This window comes from Monodelphis domestica, chromosome 3 (genome assembly GCF_027887165.1).
Source record: "Monodelphis domestica isolate mMonDom1 chromosome 3, mMonDom1.pri, whole genome shotgun sequence".
Classification (NCBI taxonomy): Eukaryota; Metazoa; Chordata; class Mammalia; order Didelphimorphia; family Didelphidae; genus Monodelphis; species Monodelphis domestica.
The window spans coordinates 76307730-76329899 of record NC_077229.1 but is presented as its reverse complement, the minus strand read 5'-3'; the positions used below and the strand labels follow the sequence as shown (position 1 = coordinate 76329899).

Genomic DNA, 22170 nt, shown 5'->3' with positions numbered 1-22170 from the left:
AAGAGGGTGGAAGTGGCTCCTCAGGTAAAAGCCTTGAGGAAGCTAAATATTGCCTAAAAGAAACACACACGGTGTTCCAAGGCAGCCTCAAACACTCAGCTGTTAGCAGTGTAATGGAAAGGGGGGTTTATAATTTACCAGCCTCTCGGAAAGTGGCTTGCAAGGACCCCTAGCCAGTGACTGGTCAAACATGGGAGGCAGTGGCTTTTAAAACTAATCTGTCTTGGGGGCAGCTGGGTAGTTCAGTGGATTGAGAGCTAGCCCTAGAGACGGGAGGTCCTAGGTTCAAATGTGACCTCAGACACTTCCCAGCTGTGTGACCCTGGGCAAGTCACTCGACCCCCATTGCCTAGCCCATACCACTCTTCTGCCTTGGAGCCAATACACAGTATTGATTCCAAGATGGAAGGTAAGGCTTAAAAAAAAAAATAAATAAAAACTACTCTACAATTTAGAGCAGAGCTGGGGTTTGAAACTCCAGACTTCTGGTTGCCATAAATGTAAGGTTTAAATTAGTCTGCAGACTTCCTTCCTGGTGTTGGAGGAGGGAGGAGCTCATTCAGCCCAGTTTGGAGTGGTGTGCCTCTTCTTGGTTCATCCCGAAGATTCAGGCCCAATCACTTCTGAAGTCTGGTACTCTATTATACCACACTACTCTTGAGAGAAGATGGCGGCCTAGAAGGAGCAAAAGTTCAAACCTCATAAAACCCTTCCTTACCTATCACAAACTGAATGCTCCTAGGGGACTGAAAACCAAACTTAACAACAAAACAGAGCCAAGGAACCCTCCTGTTTCATTTACTTAAAAAGGGATGCCCCCTGAAAAGCCGGAATCCGAGAACATTCGGGTTTAAGGGGAAGACAGAAGGAAGGACCCAGGACCCCTCCCACCTCCCACCCAGAGCTCTGAGATTCCAGCAGCAGGGGGAACTTCTGGGTGGGCAAAGGTGCTGGTCTGAAGGGCAAAGCTTGAGAGCAGGACTGTGCCAAGTTCAGAGCATCAACACAGAGTGGGGAAGGAGCTAGAGAGGGAGCATAGACCTGGCAGCCTGGCCAGAGCTTTGAAGATCCTCCATATTTGCTCCAGCTTTCCAGGAAGTTTAGGACTCAGAGCACACCCAGCCCAACTAAGCTGAACTTAATCCCATCAAAAGTCTCCAGAACTCAGGGAAGCCCAGGCTCCACACCCATCCTCATTGACTGATGGACTTTAAGCCAATCAAAAGCCTCCAGAGGACAGGGAAGGTCAAACCCCCAACAACCCTTCCCTAGAGACTACACCAAGAGATCTTCTGTTAAAGCTCCAAGAGGGGAGACTGATAGAAGCCCCCAAAAAACAAAAAAATGAGAGGAGCAAGAGCACAGACAAATACGAGGAGTAAAGAAGGGATGAATTTGAGCAAACAACAGAAAAAGAAGAAAGAAAATACAATAGACAGCTACTACTCAGAAAATGGAACAGAGGGGGAGAGATCAGCAAACGACAAATTGGAAATCCCAGCGAATTGGATACAGGCTGTGGAAGAACTCAGAACACAACTAAGAGAGGCTGAAGATAATTGGGAAAAGAACCCAATTAAGATAAGTCATCTGGAAACGGAGGCACTTGAACTAAAACGAGAAAATAGTGTCTTGAAAGCCAAAATCAACCAGCTGGAAAATGAGGCAAAGGAGATGAAAGACGACGTAAAGAGGATGAAAGATGATCTTCAAAGAAAATCAGACCAGAAGGAAAAGAATCACCAAAAGCCAGAGATGAAATCCAGTCTTTAAGAACAAGAATACAACAATTGGAATTAAGTGACCTCACAAGGCAGCAGGACACTATAAAACAAAACAAAAAGAATGAAAAAATGTGAAGCATTTCATTCACAAAACAGGTGATTTAGAAAATTGTTTGAGAAGAGACAATTTAAGAATCATTGGACTACCAGAAGACCATGACAAAAGAAAAAGCCTGGACATAATACTACAAGAAATTATTCAGGAAAACTGTCCCAATATCCTAGAACAAGAGAGGAAAGTGGAGATTGAAAGAATCCACAGATCACTTCTTTATTTAATCCTCAACTGACAATACCCAGAAATGTTATAGCCAAATTAAAAAACTATCAGACCAAAGAAAAGATATTATAAGCTGCCAAGAAGAAGCCGTTCAGATACCATGGAAACACGGTGAGAATAACACAGGATCTGGCTGCATCCATACTGAAGGACCGAAAGGCATGGAATATGATATTCTGGAAAGCAAGGAAACTAGGTCTACAACCAAGAATAAAATACCCATCAAAACTGACTATATTCTTATAGGGGAAAGTATGGTCATTCAACACAATAGAAGAATTCCAAGCATTTGTAAAGAAAAGACCAGACCTGAACAGAAAATTTGATGTCCAAGCACAGAACTCAAGAGAATCATCAAAAGGTAATTTAAAAAGAGGGGAAAAAGAAAAACAAAACAAAACAACAACAAAAATTTTTTAAGAGACTCAATAAGTTAAAATGATATGTATCCCTATAAGAAAAGGGGTCATTGGTAACTCTTAAAAACTGTTGCTATCACCTGGGCAGCTAGAAGAATTACACTTAGAGGGAACAGTGACAAACTGTATAGGATGAAAGGACAAGACATAAATAGGTATATAGATATATGCATGCATAAATACATATACATGTATATGTATATATATGTATATATATACACAACAAGAGCTAAAAAAAGGTTAATACTAAGAGAAATGGGAAAAGAAACAAATGGAGGTAAATTTATATGTCACAAAGAAGCTCATGGCGGGGGTGGGGGGGGCATCGATACCCTGGAAGGGTAAAGAGGTTGGAGATAGGAAATACTCAACTCTTACGTGCTTTGAAACTGACCCAAAGAGGGAAGAACAATTAAATCCATTGGGGAAGAGAATAGATTTGCACCCTGTAGGGGAATAGAAGGGTAAAAAATGGACTGGTGGGGAGGGAAGCAGTACAAGGGAGGGGGGGGGAATTTTAAAAAGACTACAGGGGAAAATAAGGGAGGGAATAAAAAGGGATGGGGGTAGAAAGGGAAGTAAAATAAGGGTGGGCACTAGGGGGACTGACTATAAACAAACATTGGTGTAGAAGGTAATAGTGAAAGAAGAAAAGGCAGGACCAGGAGTAGAAATCAAAATGCTGGGAAATACAAGCTAGTAATCATAACTCTGAATGTGAATGGAATGAACTCACCCATAAAACACAAGCAAATAGCAGAGTGGAATAGAATCCAAAACCCTACCATATGCTGTCAGCAAGAAGCACACATGAGGAAGGTAGATATGCATAGTGTGAAAGTAAGAGAATGGAGCCAAATCTATTGGGCATAAACTGATAAAAAGATGGCAGGAGTAGCAATCATGATATCTGACAAAGCTAAAATAAAAATAGGTCTAGTTAAAAGAGATTGGGAAGGTAATTACATCCTGATAAAAGGCAGCATAGACAATGAGGAAATATCTGTACTCAATATGTATACACTAAATGGCATAGCATCCAAATTTCTAAAGGAGAAACTAGAGGAGCTCAAGGATGAAACAGATAGAAAAACTATACTAGTGGGAGATCTGAACCTTCCTCTATCCGAACTAGCTAAATCAAACTAAAAAATAAATAAGAGAGGTGAGAGAAGCGAATGAAATCTTAGAAAAATTAGAGTTAGTAGACATATGGGGAAAAATAAATAGGGACAAAAAGTAATATACCTTCTTTTCAGCAGCACATGGTACATTCACAAAAATTGACCATGTATTAAGGCACAAAATCATTGCAAAGAAGTGCAAAAGGGCAGAAATAATAAATGCAATCTTCTCAGACCACAATGCAATAAAAATAATAATTAGTAAGGGTACATGGAGAGATAAATAAAAAATTAATTGGAAATTAAACAATATGATTCTCCAAAACTGGCTAGTTAAAGAACAAATTGTAGAAACGATAACTTTATTGAAGAAAATGAGAATGGTGAGATATCCTTTCAAAACCTATGGGATGCAACCAAAGCAGTATTCTGGGAAATTTATATCCTTGAGTTCATATATAAACAAATTAAGAAGGGTAGAGGTCAATGAATTGGGAATGCAAATTTAAAAAACTAGAAAGTGAACAAATTAAAAATCCTCAGATGAAGACTAAATTAGAGATCCTAAAAATCAAAAGAGAAATTAATAAAATTGAAAGTCAAAGAACTATTGATTTAATAAATAAGACTAGAAGCTGGTACTTTGAAAAAACAAATAAAATAGACAAAGTACTAGTCAGTCTAATTAAAAAAAGGAAAGAAAAAAACAAATTGATAGTATCCAAGATGAAAAAGGAGACCTCATCTCTAATGAAGAGGAAATCAAGGCAATCAGTAAAAACTACTATGCCCAATTATATGGCAACAAATATGGCAATCTAAATGATATGGATGAATACTTACAAAAATATAAATTGCCTAGACTAAAAGAAGAAAAAATAAATTACCTAAACAACCCCATATCAGAAAAAGAAATTGAACAAGCCATCAAATAACTCCCTAAGAAAAAATCCCCAGGTCCAGATGGATTCACAAATGAATTCTATCAAACATTCAAAGAACAACTAATCCCAATATTATACAAACTATTTGACAGAATAAGCCAAGAAGGGGTTCTATCAAATTCATTCTACAACACAAACATGGTACTGATCCCAAAGCTAGGCAGGTTAAAAACAGAGAAAGAAAACTATAGGCCAATCTCACTAATGAATATAGATGCAAAAATCCTAAATAGGATACTAGCAAAAAGACTCCAGCAAGTCATCACAAGGGTTATCCACTATGATCAGGTAGGATTCATACCAGGAATGCAAGGATGGTTCAATATTAGGAAAACCATCCACATAATTGACCATATTAACAAGCAAACTGACAAAAATCACATGATTATCTCAATAGATGCAGAAAAAGCCTTTGATAAAATACAACAACCATTCCTATTGAAAACACTGGAAAGTATAAGAATAGAAGGGCCTTTCCTAAAAATAATAAACAGTATATATCTAAAACCATCAGCAAACATCATCTGCAATGGGGATAAACTCAAAGCCTTCCCAATAAGATCAGGAGTCAAACAAGGATGCCCATTATCACCGTTATTATTTAATATTATACTAGAGACACTAGCAGTAGCAATTAGAGAAGAAAAAGAAATTGAAGGTATTAAAATTGGCAATGAGGAGACCAAGCTGTCATTCTTTGCGGATGATATGATGATTTACTTAAAGAATCCTAGGGAATCAACCAAAAAGCTAGTCAAAATAATCAACAACTTTAGCAAAGTTGCAGGATACAAAATAAACCCGCATAAGTCATCAGCATTTCTATATATCTCCAACCCAGTTCAGCAGCAAGAATTAGAAAGAGAAATTCCATTTAAAGACACCCGAGACAATATAAAATACTTAGGAATCTATCTGCTGAGACAAACACAGGAACTATATGAACACAACCACAAAACACTCCACACAATTAAAACTAGATCTAAGCAATTGGAAAAACATTGATTGCTCATGGGTGGGATGAGCTAACACAATAAAAATGACCATTCTACCTAAACTTATCTATTTAGTGCCATACCCATTGAACTACCAAAAAACTTTTTTACTGAATTAGAGAAAACCATAACAAAGTTCATTTGGAAGAACAAAGGACCAAGGATATCCAGGGAAATAATAAAAAAAATACAAAGGAAGGTGACCTTGCAGTTCTAGATCTCAAACTATATTACAAAGCAGTGATCATCAAAACAATTTGGTACTGGCTAAGAGGCAGAAAGGAGGATCAGTGGAATAGACTTGGGGTAAATGACCTCAGCAAGACAGTCTATGACAAACCCAAAGACCCCAACTTTGGGGACAAAAATCCACTTTTTGATAAAAACTGCTGGGAAAACTGGAAGACAGTGTGGGAGAGATTAGGTTTGGATCAACACCTCACACCCTACACCAAGATAAACTCAGAATTGGTGAATGACTTGAATATAAAGAAGGAAACTATAAGTAAATTAGGTGAACACAGAATAGTTTACATGTCAGACCTTTGGGAAGGGAAAGATTTTAAAACCAAACAAGACCTAGAAAGAGTCACAAAATGTAAAATAAATAATTTTGACTACATCAAATTAAAAAGTTTTTGTACAAACAAAACCAATGTAACTAAAATTAGAAGGGAAGCAACAAATTGGGAAACAATCTTCATAACAAAAACCTCTGACAAAGGTCTAATTACTCAAATTTATAAAGAGCTAAACTAGTTGTACAAAAAAATCAAGCCATTCTCCAATTGAAAAATGGGCAAGGGACATGAATAGGCAGTTTTGAGTTAAATCGAAACTATTAATAAGTACATGAAAAAGTGTTCTAAATCTCTTATAATCAGAGATGCAAATCAAAACAACTCTGAGGTATCACCGAAAGGGCGCTAAAAGACTGTCTGCCCTTTGATCCAGCCATAGCACTGCTGGCTTTGTACCCCAAAGAGATAATAAGGAAAAAGACATACAAGAATATTCATAGCTGCGCTCTTTGTGGTGGCCAAAAATTGGAAAATGAGGGGATGCCCTTCAATTGGGGAATGGCTGAACAAATTGTGGTGTATGTTGGTGATGGAATACTATTGTGCTAAAAGGAATAATAAAATGGAGGAATTCCATGGAGACTGGAACAACCTCTAGGAAGTGATGCAGAGTGAGAGGAGCAGAACCAGGAGAACATTGTACATAGAGATTGATACACTGTGGTACAATCAAAGGTAATGGACTTCTCCATTAAAGGCAATGCAATGTCCCTGAACAATCTGCAGGGATCTATGAGAAAAAACACTATCCTCAAGCAGAGAACAAACTGTGAGAGTAAAAACACCAAGGAAAGGCAACTGCTTGACTACAGAGGTTGAGGGGACATGATTGAGGAGAGATGCTAAATGAGGGCCCTAATGCAAATACCAACAACAAGGAAATGGGTTCGGAGCAAGGACACATGTGATGCCCAGTGGAATCGTGTGTCGGCTAGGGGAGGGGTGGCGGGGGGGGGGGGCGGAGGAAAAGAAAATGATCTCTGTTTCCAATGAATAATGTATGAAAATGACCAAATAAAATAATGTTTTAAAAACTAAAATAAATAAAATAGATAAATTAGTATGCAATGACTCCAAGTATTCTATTTATAAAGTTTATTAATAATCTAAAAGAAATAGAAGTTCAAACCTAATTATCTAACAAAAAGTAAACCCATGTGAGTAAGTTCTCCTGCCTCTCCAAAAAGCCTGCTTCAGCAGCCACAATTACAGGAAGACAGAGCAAGAGGCTAGGGTACAGGAAATTTATATCCTGCCTATGTCAACATGTAACATAAGGAGAGTGGGATGCTAGGAATTGTAGTTCTGGGCTTCAGATTCCAAGTATACACTTTAATGGTTACCTATTGCCTCTAGAATAAAATCCAAACTTCTTTGTTTGGCATTTTAAGTTCTTTAAAATCTGGCATAAGGGTACATTTCCAGATGTGAAGCACAGTATAACCCACCCATCATAGTCTATGATCTAACCTATTTGTTTTTTCCTTGACATAACATTTTGCTCCTCACTTTTGCAGAGTTTCCTCTATATCTGAATACTTCTCCTTTTTTCTTCTATCTCTTGGAATTCCTGGTTTCTTTCATGCCACCTTCCTTCCCCTGCCTTCCAGTTGGTAGTGAACCCTAATTCCTGGTGGGAAAAACATTTTCATTCATCTTTATTCGTACAAATAATATAATATATGTCTTTACTATATACTTTTCTCATTTTCTTTGAATATATTTTACCATGTCCCTCCTGCAAAAATGTAAACGAGGGCAGCCATTATGTTTCTTGAGGAATTCGCCTTGTTATATAATAGATACTTTAGTGTTTCTCAGTTAAATCGGGCTTTATTTCACTGGACCTATGATGTTTTTAATCTTCTTTCAGATTTCTTTATTCTGATGAAGTTCAGATTGGACCAGAGACTGTTATGACCACACTTTATACAGCTAAAAAGTATGCTGTTCCTGCTCTTGAAGCACACTGTGTGGAATTTCTAAAGAAAAATCTCCGAGCTGATAATGCTTTCATGCTTCTAACACAGGTATGTTTGGATTCACATTTTATTTTCAGCCATTTGGAAATTTCATTATGTGGCCATTTGCAATTTGTTCATTGGAAATAGTTGTAAGCATTCTTTTTTAAAAAAAATTTATTTAGTCAATTTAGAACATTATTCCTTGGTTACAATAATCATATTATTTCCCTCCCTCCTCACCACCCACCCTTCCCACAGCTGACGTGCAATTTCATTGGGTATTACTTGTGTCCTTGATCAGAACCCATTTCCATGTTGTTGGTTGTTTGCATTAGGATGTTCATTTAGAGGCTACATCCCCAGTCATATCCCCTTGATCCATGTATTCAAGCAGTTGTTTTTCTTCTGTGTTTCTACTTCCACAGTTTTTCCTCTGAATGTGAATAGTGGTTTTTCTCATAGATTTCTCCAAGTTGTTTGGGATCACTGCATTTCCACTAATGGAGAAGTGCATTACATTCAATTGTACCACAGTGTATCAGCCTCCTGGTTGTGCTCCTTTCACTCTGCATCAATTCCTGGAGGTTGTTCCAGTCTCCATGGAATTCCTCTAGTTCATTATTCCTTTGAGCACAATAGTATTCCATCACCAACATACACCACAATTTGTCCAACCATTTCCCAATTGAAGGGCATCCCCATATTTTCCAATTTTTGGCCACCACAAAGAGCGCAGCTATGAATATTCTTGTATGTCTTTTTCCTTATTATCTCTTTGGGGTGCAAAGCCAGCAGTGCTATGGCCAGATCAAAGGGCAGACAGTCTTTTAGCGCCCTTTGGACATAGTTCCAAATTGCCCTCCAGAATGGTTGGATCAATTCACAACCCCACCACTAATGCATTAATGTCCCAACTTTGCCACATCCCCTGCAGCATTCATTACTTTCTGTTGCTGTCATGTTAGGTGTGAGGTGAAACCTCAGAGTTGTTTTTATGTGCATTTCTCTAGTTGTAAGCATTCTTAATTGTCAAGTTATGAAATTTGCATTTGTTCAGTGGGAGAGGAGGGCACATGTAGTTTTCATGTGATGTTATTGGAAAAATCATTACAGGACTGAAATGATAGAAATTTTAAAATTGTACTCTTCTTCATAAGGAGCTTTATAGCAGTCCTGGTTATCTAGTCAGAAGAATTGAGTTCTGGTTCTGTAGCTAGAAAGAAAATTGATCAATTTTTAATCCAAATGACCCATTCTCTAATGCATTCTCAGGCATCAAAAGGCTTATTTTTAGGGTGCTAACTCCATGCATGGTAACAACACTTAAGCTACCCATAAAAACGTTTCCTATTTCATCATACTTCCAAAAACTCACTTTTATTAGGGTTATCGAGTCCTATAGTAGACAAAACCCTTCACTAAAAATCTTAGGACCCAAATTAAGTATCATACAGAGGAGGTTATAACATAGAACAAACAAACATTTCAGTTTAAAATGTCTGTACATTGCAGGGACAGTCGTTATTTCTTAGAGGATTGGGTGATACTTTAATGTTTGTTGACACAAAAAAATACCAACCATATAAGACTAGAGGATCTGCTGGAAATCTTTAGTATAAAACATGCCATGGGGAGTGTAATCAAGGTGATTCAACCAAATGAGGTGCATGCATTCATAATATAGTCACTACTTGTTAACATGCACTAGAACCATTGGAATATGTGTACTGTATAAAGCTACTATTATCCCAGAGCTTGGTTTTATTATTGTTTCTGTTTAAGCTAATATGGAAGACACTAAGAATGAAAATTAAATGAAAATATTTAGCTCATGTCACAGAACTAGAAGGGACCTCCTTGAATTATTATCCTTGTTCAGTTCTCTTCCTTCTTCTTTACCCTTCCTCCTCCTCACCTCTCTTTCTCCATTCTTTCATCATAGTCTTACTCATCATTTTAGAGATGAAGTTCAGAGAAAGGGAAGTAGCTTGTAATAGGTCTCAGGATTTGTATCAGAGGTGGAACTGGAATCTAAGATTTGTAGCTTTTCAGCTCATTGTTCTTCCCATTTTATCTAATCATTTCTTTATATGAAAGAATAAAGGCTCAGGTATTCATGATTACTCTTTCAGAATTATGGTTTCAGGGATAATTCTTTACATTCCCCTTAGTGCATTAGATTTTTAAGAAATTAAATCTGAAATATTGCATTAAAACCTCATTTCTTTTGCTATCCTGTAGCACTTGACTAAACATAAATGTAAGTAACTGTCCCAAACTGATTTCCAAGGAGCAGATCTTTAGATCACTCTGCCTCTGGCTTCTTTTTGGTCTTAGGACTTTGGAACAAAGATAGATATAAAGATTTGAGCCAGAGTAGTATCATGATAAAAGGAATGTTTAAAAAATATATTTATATATTTTATTTTTATACCACCAGAATTTCTCCCAGTATCCCTCTCCCTCTTCCCTCTCAGATAGCCATCCCATATAATAAATAATATTCTTAAAAAGCAGAGGAAAGGGGGAAGCTGGGTAGCTCAATGGATTGAAAGCCAGGCCTAGAGATGGGAGGTCCTAGGTCCAAATCTGGCCTCAGACACTTCCCAGCTGTGTGACCCTGAGCGAGTCACTTAACCCCCATTGCCTAGCCCTTACCACTCTTCTGCATTGGAACCAATACACAATATTGATTCCAAGATGGAAGGTAAGGGTTTAAAAAGAAAAAAAAATCAGAGCCAAAAGAGAATAAAAAATCAACAAAACTGATCAATACACCAAAAAGTACTGAAAATATATGTGATATATCATACTCATGGACTCTCACATCTTCATAGGAGTGGGGTAGGAGTGTCTTCTCATATTTCTACTTTGGGGCCAAACTTCTTATTCTTTGTAATTTTACAACATTCACTTGTGATTATTTTATGGTCTTTCCATTTACACTGTAGTAGTCTGTATATCTGTGTTTTCTTGGTTCTTCTTACTTCATTTCTCATCAAATCGTGTAAATCTTTCCATGTAGGGGGCAGCTGGGTAGCTCAGTGGATTGAGAGCTAGGTCTAGAGATGGGAGGTCCTAGGTTCAAATCTGGCCTCAGACACTTCCCAGCTGTGTGACCCTGGGCAAGTCACTTAACCCCCATTGCCTAGCCATTACCACTCTTCTGCCTTGGAGCCAATACACAGTATTGACTCCAAGACGGAAGGTAGGGGTTCTAAAAAAAACAAAACTTTCCATGTTTCTCTATATTCATCATAATTTTAGTTTCTTACAATAGTGATATCATATTTACAGCCCAAAGTAGATAAAATAAATTGAGAATTACTTAACAAAATAAGTAAAATATAGTGCAACATAGATGGTGTTAATTTTGGTTTCCAAGTCAATATACAACCTGCAGGAATCCATTTCTACTGAGTTTGACAACACTGTCATGCAATATAGTAATATTCTTTTACATTCACGTACCACTGTAGATGTTCATCTTTTTTTTTTCATAAACTTTTGCTACCAAAAAAAGTGCTGATATAAATATTGTGGAACATATGGAAACTTTCTTTTTCTTTTATTAATGTTTTTCAACACTTTTTTTTATGTTGAGTTCCAAATTCTCTTCTTCCCTCAAGCCCTTTCCTCACCCATTGAGAAGGCAAACAAAATGATACCTATTACATATGTGAAATCATGCAAAACATATTTCCATTTTAGCCATATTAGGAAAAGAAGTAGAAAGTGAAAACTATAATACAGTCTGTACTCAGAGTACATCATCAGTTCTTCCTGGAAGTAGAGAGCATTGTCTTAGATCATTGATTAATCAGAGTAGCTAAGTCTTTCACAGTTAATCATCAACACAATATTACTGTTATTGTGTACAGTATTCTGCTGCTACTTCATTTTGCACTAGTTCATATAAAATTTCTAGATATATCCTCCTCCCCTTAATCATTACCTAACACAATAATATTTTATCATAATAATATCCCATGATTTATTAGACATTTTTCAATTAATTGGAATCCCCGCAGTTCTAATTCTTTGCTGTTACAAAAAAAAAGCTGTTATAAATATTTTTGTACAAATAGGTCCTTTTCCTTTTGCTTTGATCTTTCTGGGATACAGATCCAGTGGTAGTTGTTGCTAGGTTCAGAGGGTTTGCAGTTTATAGCCCTTTGGGAATAGTTCCAAATTTTTCTCCAGAATAATTGGATCAGTTCACAATTCTACCAGCAGTGTGCTAGTGTACCTGTTTTTTCACATCACCTCCAATACCTTTGTTGTTTTCCTTTTCTATCATGTTAGCCAACCTGATAGATGAGAGGTGATATTCAGAGTTATTTTAATTTCCATTTCTTTATTAGCAACTTAGTACATTTTTTCATATGATTAATAAGAATTTTTATTTCTTGTTTATCACCCTTTATATTTAAATCATGTACCCAATTCTACCTTATCTTATTAGTATAAAGTATGATATGTTGGTCTATGCCCAGTTTTTGCCAGACTGCTTTCCAGTTTTCCTAGTATTTTTTGTCAGATATGGAGCTCTCACTCCCAAAACTTGAGTTTATCCAACACTAAATTAACATGATCAATTACTTTTGTATATTGAGTAAGAGAACTATCAGTGTTTTTTTTGTGAAAATTTTGTTTAATTAGTCAATTTAGAGCATTATTCCTTGGTTACAAGGATCTTATTCTTTCCTTTCCCTTCCCCCCTTCCTGTAGCTGACGCACAGTTTCACTTTATCAGTGTTCTTGAGATGTGAGCTGAGTAATAATAGAATCTCAGAGTCCAAGAGCATGGATGTTTTAGTCTTGTCAGTTGCATTATTCCAAACCATGCTTTCCCATGTGGTTGTACTGATTCACAGCACCCCCAATAATGTCTTAGTGTGCTTTGTTTTTTCACAATTCCCTCAAACTGACTATTTCTATCTTTTTTCCAGTTTACTAAGTATGAAGTAAGACCTCAGGATTGTTTCAGTTTGCATTTCTCTTATTAGTAATTTGTGGCATTCTTTCACATATGGCTTTGATAGTTTGCAATTCTTTTGAGAACTGTTTTGTTCATATCCTTTGAACTCTTCTGTTCAAGAATAAAAAGGGTCTTTCTGAAGGAGCTCAAGAGAATGTAGATGGCTTTAATTAAGGCATACACTTTTTAGTTGAACACAAACTCAAATCATGAAGATGGTTAGGAGAAAATTATATGTGATTTACTAAAATACTATTTTGTACTAGCTTCAGGAAACCATGCATTTTAATGCATTGCCATTGGACTTGTGAAAAGGTCTAACTAACCTTTTTGAAAAACAAATTTTTTCAAAACTTTTTTCAAAACTGTGCCTGAAGACACTAAACTAACACAACTAGGCTTATCCCTTAAAAAGATCAAGACAGCACTGGAAAGAAGGAGAGGAGACTGGAGCTGGGTTTTGTTGGAAGCTCCTGGGTCTGATCCTTGGGTCAGTGAGTGTAGCCCTAATGCTGGCAGGATGGTGGGCAGTAGGGGGAAACGAGATGGCTCAGTGGATTGAGAGCCAAGCCTAGAGATGGGAGGTCCTGGGTTCAAATGTGGCCTCAGACACTTCCTAGTTGTGTGACCCTGGGCAAGTTACTTAACCCCCATTGCCTAGCCCTTATCACTCCTTACTAGAACCAATACACAATATTGATTCTAAGACAAAAGATAAGGGTTTAAAAAACCCAGGAAAATGGCCCACTGCACAAAAATATTTATAGCAACTTTTTTGTAAGTTACAAAGAACTGGAAACTAAGATTGGTGCCCATAGTTAGGGATAAGGCTGAACAAATTATTGTATACGACTGTAATGGAATATCATTGTATCCTAAGAAATGATGAAAAGGGATGCTTTCATCAAAACCTGAGTGATTGGAAATAGCAGAAAAGCACATATAGTAACAATAGTAGTGTTGTAACACTATGTTGTTATGTAAATAACATATTTAATATTTATAAATATAAATATTTAAATTTTTAAAAATGTCATTCATTTTAAATAAAATAAATAAATAAATAAAAATAGAATGATATAATATAAAAATATAAAAATAATATTTAATAATAATAATAACATAAATAAATAAATATGTAAAGCAAATAGCTTTCAAGGATTTGAGAACTCTAATCAGTGCAATGACCCATCCTGATTTTCAGAGAATGCAGGATGCATTATCCTGTGTAAGTGATGGTGAACCTATGGCATGGGTGCCAAAGATGCCATGCAGAGTGCTCTCTATCAGCATGTAGCCCCCCCCCCCCCCCCAGTTACTAGAAAGGCAAAGAGACTTGGGTGGAGCTGCTCCCCTCCCGCTCTCTACACTTGCTGAAGACATTTTTCACTTCACCCACTCCTCTGCCCTATAGCCCAATGAGAATACTTTCTCCCTCCTCCTATGTGGGGTAAGTGGGGGTGGGGGTGTAGGGCCCACCTGGCACTTGGTGGTGGAAGAGCATGGCACATGACAGGAGGGGATGGGGCAGGCATGGCTCTCAGTCTGGGGATGGGTGGGAGAAGGACCTGGGGCACTTCATCACTGTCTTATGTGCTTTTTCACTGGCAAGTGATGGGCTTAAGAGGCAGATTGCATGATTGTTTCAAGAGTCTCCCCTCCTCCCCCCCTCCCCCAGGTAGTTAGGTGGGAGAAACAGAGAAAATAGACTTCTTTCTGTTCATTGAAAAAAAATAAAATTCGATTTAAAAAAACTTATTTTTTTTGTCCTAATCATATAGACCTCTAGAGATTTTTTAAAAAGCAAACAAAATATAGAGGAGACCAATGTATCAGTATATTGCATTTTCTTATGTTGCCAAACCAGATGGATTGTGTTTTGGAGCAACTTAAGTTTTCAGGTGGCATCCATATAATTAGGCTTATTGGAGTATACTGGGAACTCATATTTGCTCTGTGGAGTACCCAATTAGAGAGCAAAAGTTAAGGTTTTACTTCCTGGTCATGTGACCAACAAGGTGGAAAATCTGACATTTTATCTAATTTTTAAAACCCCTTAAACCTTTCTAAAGCAGAAATCATGCACCAAAGATAAAGCAACAGCTGTCTCCACAGTCTAGGACACCCAGAGCCCAAAGACCATTTAGGAACACAAAAAACATAAACAAATAATGACTACCCTGAGCTCATGAAATACCCTTTCCCCTACTGCCCACCATCTTGCCAGCATTAGGGCTACACTCACTGACCCAAGGATCAGACGCAGGAGCTTCCAACAAAACCCAGCTCCAGTCTCCTCTCCTTCTTTCCAGTGCTGTCTTGATCAGTACCCCAAAAGCTGCAGAAACCTGAAACTTTAATAGCCCCTGCAACAACAGTGTTGTGTGCTACAAAGATTTCTGCAGGATAGAGGAACAGAGAAAAGGAGTAGAATGTGTCTATGCTTGAAATAGAGCTCAGCCTTATACCCCAACTGCCCTTTCCTTCTAGAACCTCCAGAGATTCAAACTCCAAATGGCAGAAATCACCTCTAAGATGCAATGTCACCAGTGAGGCAGCACCATGCTGAGCCAGAGAACTGAGGAATGGGGAAACAGGTTCAGGATACTATTTAATGGGAAATAGGGTACTGGGATGTTTTTGGCATTCCACTAAGCCAGAGGAAAAGAGCTTAAGCATCATACTGGAGCCAGTTATGTACTCCCAAAAGGTATTGAGGGAAGACACCTAGGCTGGTGAGAATGAGGTACTTTGAGATCCAGCCCCCTGAAAAATACCATTAGTGGATGGGAGTCAGAAAAGTGAGCAATGAGGGGGGGAAAAAAAGACTAGAATTATCACAGATCTCGGTAAAAAAAAAATCAAAAGTCCTGAAGATAAGCAGATAAATCAGCAGGGGAAATGGAGTAGAAGGAAATATGACTTTCAGATCTAATAAATGAGTTCAGAATCTCTGACTACATACTGCAAAATCATTCAGAATTTCATGAGACAGAGGATTCTGTGGAATTTGAGAACATGGAACCATAATATGATGTGTCAGAATGGTTTAAAATAAAAATGAAAATTATGAGAGGATTTGTTTGAATAACAAAAAGAATAGGAAAATGTGAATCAGCAGTGGCAACTCTCACTAAAGAAACAAAAGATTAAGTATAATGGATTGGGAATGTAAATGTGCAGAAATGAAAGACAGCCTAGAAGAAGAGAAGCAAAAAACAACATTAAAAAAAAATACTGTGGGCGGCTGGGTAGCTCAGTGGATTGAGAGCTAGGTCTAGAGATGGGAGGTCCTAGGTTCAAATCTGGCCTCAGACACTTCCCAGCTGTGTGACCCTGGACAAGTCACTTGACCCCCATTGCCTAGCCCATACCACTCTTCTGCCTTGGAGCCAATACACAGTATTGACTCCAAGACGGAAAGTGAGGGTTTAAAAAAAAATACTTTCTCTATCTGAGGCAAACATTCAAATCTTGAAGACAGGGTTCATAGAAACAGCCTAAGGATCCTAGGTCTCCCAGAATATCATATCAAATATCAGAACATAATAATGCAAGAAAAATATCCACAATTTCTGAACACTGAACGTGTAATATCAATTGAAAGAATTCATAGGCCACCTCCAGAAAAAACCTAAGGCTGCAAACTGACCTTGGATGGGAGGGAGTTGAAACTCTTGCTTGCAATGCCATTTGGGGGCGTAGGAGAACATGGACCCAGAGAGATTTTGAGGCACATGGGGAAAGAAGGTAACTAGGAGGAGAGTATAGATCTGTGTTAACATGCATAATTAGGGCCTGGGAGGAGGATTGTGGATCCTAACATGGAGCAGTGTCCTCTTTGTCAGGATTGTCACTGTTCTGGAAGTGAGGAAGAGTAAAAGAGGAGATCCACAAGGTAGTGGCAGAAATTGTCCAGCTTTGGGGGCAGCTGGGTAGCACAGTGGATTGAGAACCAGTCCTAGAGAGGGGAGGTCCTAGGTTCAAATCTGGATTCAGCCACTTCCCAGCTGTGTGACCCTGGGCAAGTCACTTGACCCCCATTGCCTAGCCCTTACCACTCTTCTGCCTTGGAGCCAATACACAATATTGATTCCAAGATGGAAGGTAAGGGTTTAAAAAAAAAAAGAAATTGTCCAGCTTTGATTGCATAAGGAATACAGAGAAAAGATAATTATAGGGACCTTGAACTAGAGAGTGAAATTCTACTATACTCAGAAAGGGAGAGAAATCAAATCCTCTAGAAAAAAGTACAAGAAATGAACATTTGAAAACTAGTGAATAGAGAGGAAGGGAAATATCTACTTGACTTCGAGGGGAAAAGGGGGAAGAATTAAAAAATCAGATAAAAGCAGGAAAGAAAAAGGAATTCATCAGCAACACTTTGAAGGGAAAGGGGAAGTATGGCATAAAGGTAAGGGGAAGAGAGCCATTGGGAATTAGGGCCAGTTTGAACAAGATCAACTAAAGTAACTGGAGAGACATAGTATTGTGTCTTGAAACTTGAAAAATCGAATATTAGACAGAGATGGAGGAAAACATAAGCCTGACTCTTTTAACTTTAAATGTAAATAGATTAAATAATTTAGTAAAGTAATGGGAAGATTGGGGAAAAAATTACATGAATCCCAAAAAGCAAGCATTGCAATCATGCTGCCAATACAGAAAATAAACATTCAGAAATTAAAAGGGGATAAACAAGGAAACTGCATTATGCTAAAAGAAACCATAGACAGCAAACCAATATAAGCAATAAATTTATATGATCCAAATGCCTTGGCATCCAAATTCATAGGGGAAACTAGATAGTAACAAAGTAGTGACAGAAGACTCTCAGTTCTCGATAAGTCTAAGAGAAAGAAAATATATAGTGGATAGTGAGGTCCGGAAAACTCATCTTCCTGAGTTCAATTCTGGACTCAGACACTTACTAAATTTGTGGACCTGGGAAAATCACTTAGCCCTGTTTCCTTTGCTGTTAAATGAATTGGAGAAGGAAATGGCAACCACTCAAGGACAAATCAGAACAATTTTATGGGGCAACTAGATAGTTCAGTGGATAGAGTCAGGCCTGAAGATGAAAGGTCCTGGATTCAAATTTGGCCTCACACACTTTGTATCTATGTGATCCTGGGCAAGTCACTTAACTTCATTTGCCTAGCTCTTGCCCTTATGTGTAGTTAGTAAAAAAAGGGGGAGGGGGAGGTAAAACAAACAACAACCAAAAAAAAACCCAATTTTGAGATATCATCTCATACATGTTAGATTAGCTAAGATGATTAAAAAAAAATAAAATGACAAATGTTGGAGGGGATGTGGGAAAATGGAGGCACTAATATGCTGTTGATGGAACTATGAATTAATGCAACCGTTTTGTTTTTTATTTGAAAAAAATTTATTTAAAAAAGATTTTTTCCATGTTTCCATGATTCATTTTCTTTCCCTCTCCCTTCCTGAAGCCAATGAGCAATTCCACTGTTACCCAACCATTTTGGAGAGCAGACTGGAGTCATCCCCAGAGAATTATAAAACTATGTATACTCTTAGACTTAGCGATACCACTGTTGAGTCTTTTTCCCAAGGTGATTGAGGAAAAAGGCAAAGAACCTATATGTTCTAAAATATTTATAGTAGCTCTCTTTGTGATGGCAAAGAAGTGGAAATTGAGGAGATGCCCATCAATTGGGGAATAGCTGAATAAATTGTGGCATAGTTGTGAAGGAATACTGTTATGCTAGAAGATGATAATTAGGTTTGTTTTTTAAAAAAACATGGAAAGACTTCCATGAAATTATGAAAAGCAAACCGAGTAGAACCAAGAGAACATTATATATAGTTACGGAAATAATGTTTGAAGAATAATTTATGAATGTCCACCTCCAGAGAAAGAACTGATAATTAGAAACACAGAAGACAGAATTAATATATACATATTTTTTTGGTCAAGTGAGTTAAAAAATTTAACAAAAAGAGGCCACCCCTTTGGGGAGGTGGGAAGTCCACGTAGTGCACATTAAAAAGATTTTTTTCCTATGTTTCAATCAGTTGTGCTGGGTTTTTTTCCTCTTTAATAAATACTGTTATATGTGAAAGCTCCTTGGAGGTTAAGAACAAGATTCTTGGTTGGATTATGTTGTTGTTATCCTTTTATGGTTAGTCTTCTTTAGAAGGCCATTTACAATAGGCTCCTCCACTTTTCCTCTCATTCTCTGTGGCTAGGAAGGTGGGTTTTTGAAGTAAGTCAGGAACTAAGAGGCAGAGATGAGAGGCTGGGGCAGGGAGACCATTCCAGGCATAGTTCTACAACATTAACTCCTTTCCTCATGTAGTTACCATCCAGGTAAGTGATTTTTGTTTTTAAACCCTTATCTTCTGTCTTAGAATTGATACTGAGTATTAGTTCCAAGACAGAAGAGCAGTAGGAGCTTAGACAATTGGGGTTCAGTGCCTTGCCCAGGGTCACATAGCTGGAAAGTGCTTGAGGCCAAATTGTAACTCAGCATATTCCATCTCTAGGCCGCACTCTCTATCCCTATTTTTATCATTTATTACCTGGACTACTATAGAAGTATTTTCTTTCTTTTCTGAATATTTGAAATATAGCCTTAATATGCTCTAAGCAAAAAGGAATAAGAATGATAGTAACCATCAGGATTTTTCACCATTGAGATATTGTGATAGGACTACATCAGCATTAGATTTGATCTCTGGGCGAACATAATTGTAATCCAGAATGGCTAAATGTACAAAAGATGTCTAAAACCAAGTCCAAAATATGAAATCTATTTTAAAAATTGTTATAGTCATTCAAAGCCCATTCATCTCCTTTAATATCTTTGTGATAGAGTCATCAGGGAGCCCAGTTATCTAAGCAAATCTGTAAGTACTGCCCTTACCATGCTGCCAGTGCTTGCTCCATGACTATCTCTGAAGGTACCAGAGCAGGTATTGCAACAAATCCAAATTAGTCTCCCAAGAAGTTTTCTAGTGGGCCTTTTAGAGTTCTAGTCATCTAGGTAGTAGAGGTTCTTTGTTCTATGGAAGGCAGAGGTTTTCACCTTGGCTTTTGTACTGAATATCGACTTTGTTGCTGCCCAACTCAATTTTCACATACTTGTATGAGATCTCAATGCCAGTTTGGAAAAGAATTATAAGTACTTCTTGAAGCCACATCAAAAATTCTAATGGCATACTCAACTTGAGTATAATAATGATGTCTTAGTCTACCAAATAGCTCTTGGCTAGTTCTTTCTCGTTTCTTGAATTTAATCAGACTGTCTAGCAATACTGGCTTACCTGGTATTCCTTGTGCACAAAGCTATATTCTCCTTATCCAAGCCTTTTGAACTGGCTGTACTTCCCACCTGGTCAGAATTCTCTTACCCTTAAAATCTCTCCTTTGCTTCAAGACTCAGCTCAGGTACTTCCTTCTGTGTAGGAAGTCTGTCTTAATTCCAATAGCTGTTAGTACACCATCTCTCCAAAAATTGCTCTGTATGTTGTATGCATTTTGTATCCACCTAGATATGTAAATGGGTGTTCCAATAAAATGTAAAATCTTTGAGGTCTAGGACTTTTTATCTTTGTGTATCCCATAATTAGTACATGGTTTAGAACAGAGTAGTTACTTAATACTTATCCCTAGTCTTAGAAAGGAACTTTTTAAAGCAGAATGTTAGAGCTTAAAAGGTAGCACAGGGCATAGATGGTAGGATGTCAGTGTTCTAGGATATCTGAATCCAACTTCTTTTTACACATAGGGAAACTTTAGAACTCATTGTTGTGAAAATAATTTATTTGGAAGTAAAACAAGTTTTTAGCCTGTAAAAATGCTTTATCAAAGCCACAGAATTGAGTTTTCTGTTTGAGGGATGGTATCTTAGGTGAGTAATGTAGGGTTATTTGAAAATCTTATAAGGCAGTGATGGTGAACCTATGGCATGGGTGCCAAAGGTGGCATACAGAGTGTTCTCTGTGGGCACTTGAACCCCCCCCCAAGCTACCCCCAGAGTTTGTTACTAGAAAGGCAGAATGACTCAGGCAGAGCTACTCCCCTCCCCCTCTTCATTGTACCTGATGATATTTTTTTCACATCTCTGCCCCTCTGTTCAGCAGCCTAATAGTACTTTTTCCCTCCCCTGTTTGGGGTATGGGGGGGTCAGGGTGTGCCTGGCACTTGGAGGGGCATGGCACTTGGTTTCTGGGGGTGGGGTGGTCAGACACAGCACTCAGTTGGGTTGGAGCAGGGCCTGGCACTCTGTCTTTAAAAAGGTTCACCATCACTGTTATAAGATTTTGCAGTCTTTTCCCATACTTTGAAGTGAGGTTGTTTTCTGATTCAGTTGAAGAGAAGGGATTTTGTTGGTTTCCTGAAAGGCAAATACTATGTTTTTGTATTCTCAGTAAGTGCACTCTTGAAAAGGGTCTGTCAAAGGAAAATAATACAAGATGTATGCAGTTTAACTTAAAGTTCTTGAAGACCTTGGTTTTTTCCTTCCTCTTTTGTTCTTTGGATTTGTGTTGACTTGCTGTTCTTTTAAGTGATGATCAATTATATTCTCTCCTCTCTCCTGTCATTTAAAACAACAAAAAAGCCCTTGCTTTTCACTTGCTTAAGTCATTTACTTTGCCATGCTTTTTGCTAGGAGAGGAGAGAAAGTGAGGGATTTTGGGAGGGAAAAATCTAATAATTTCACTTTATGGATTAGACAGCAAGAGATATCTGTCTAGCAACAAACGTCCATCACATCAGTGTCCACCACTAACTCTCTCCTTACCCTTCCACCAAGAGCACAAACTAGTCACAGACCATTTCACCTGATAACACCTTCCTGAAGGGCAAGGGACTCAAGGTATGAGCCTGGCTCTTCTGCTCCATTTCTGAAGGAAGTGCTATTAGGAATAAGCTGCTTTTACACTTTGCCCATTCAATGTTGCTCTTCTGTCAGGAGCATTTCTGTTTATTCTAGTTGTTGCCTTTTTATGCTCCAATTTAGGAGGGAACCTGGTTCATTGATCAAACTAGAAACAACAGTATGATGTGGAAGATTGAACCCTGGAATTGGATTCATTAAGATGACTTCTGATTCTGGTGCTGA

General features: G+C 37.8%; 1 protein-coding gene across 1 annotated transcript in view; it reads left to right on the top strand.

Annotated features, from left to right (window-relative positions):
• The window catches only part of BTBD2 (BTB domain containing 2), an 89779-nt gene that overhangs the window by 52107 nt on the left and 15502 nt on the right, over positions 1 to 22170 (top strand). The window contains exon 3 of the mRNA XM_007489396.2: positions 8001 to 8157. Coding sequence (XP_007489458.2) covers positions 8001 to 8157 — 157 coding nt within the window. The remainder of the gene's footprint in view (positions 1 to 8000; positions 8158 to 22170) is intronic.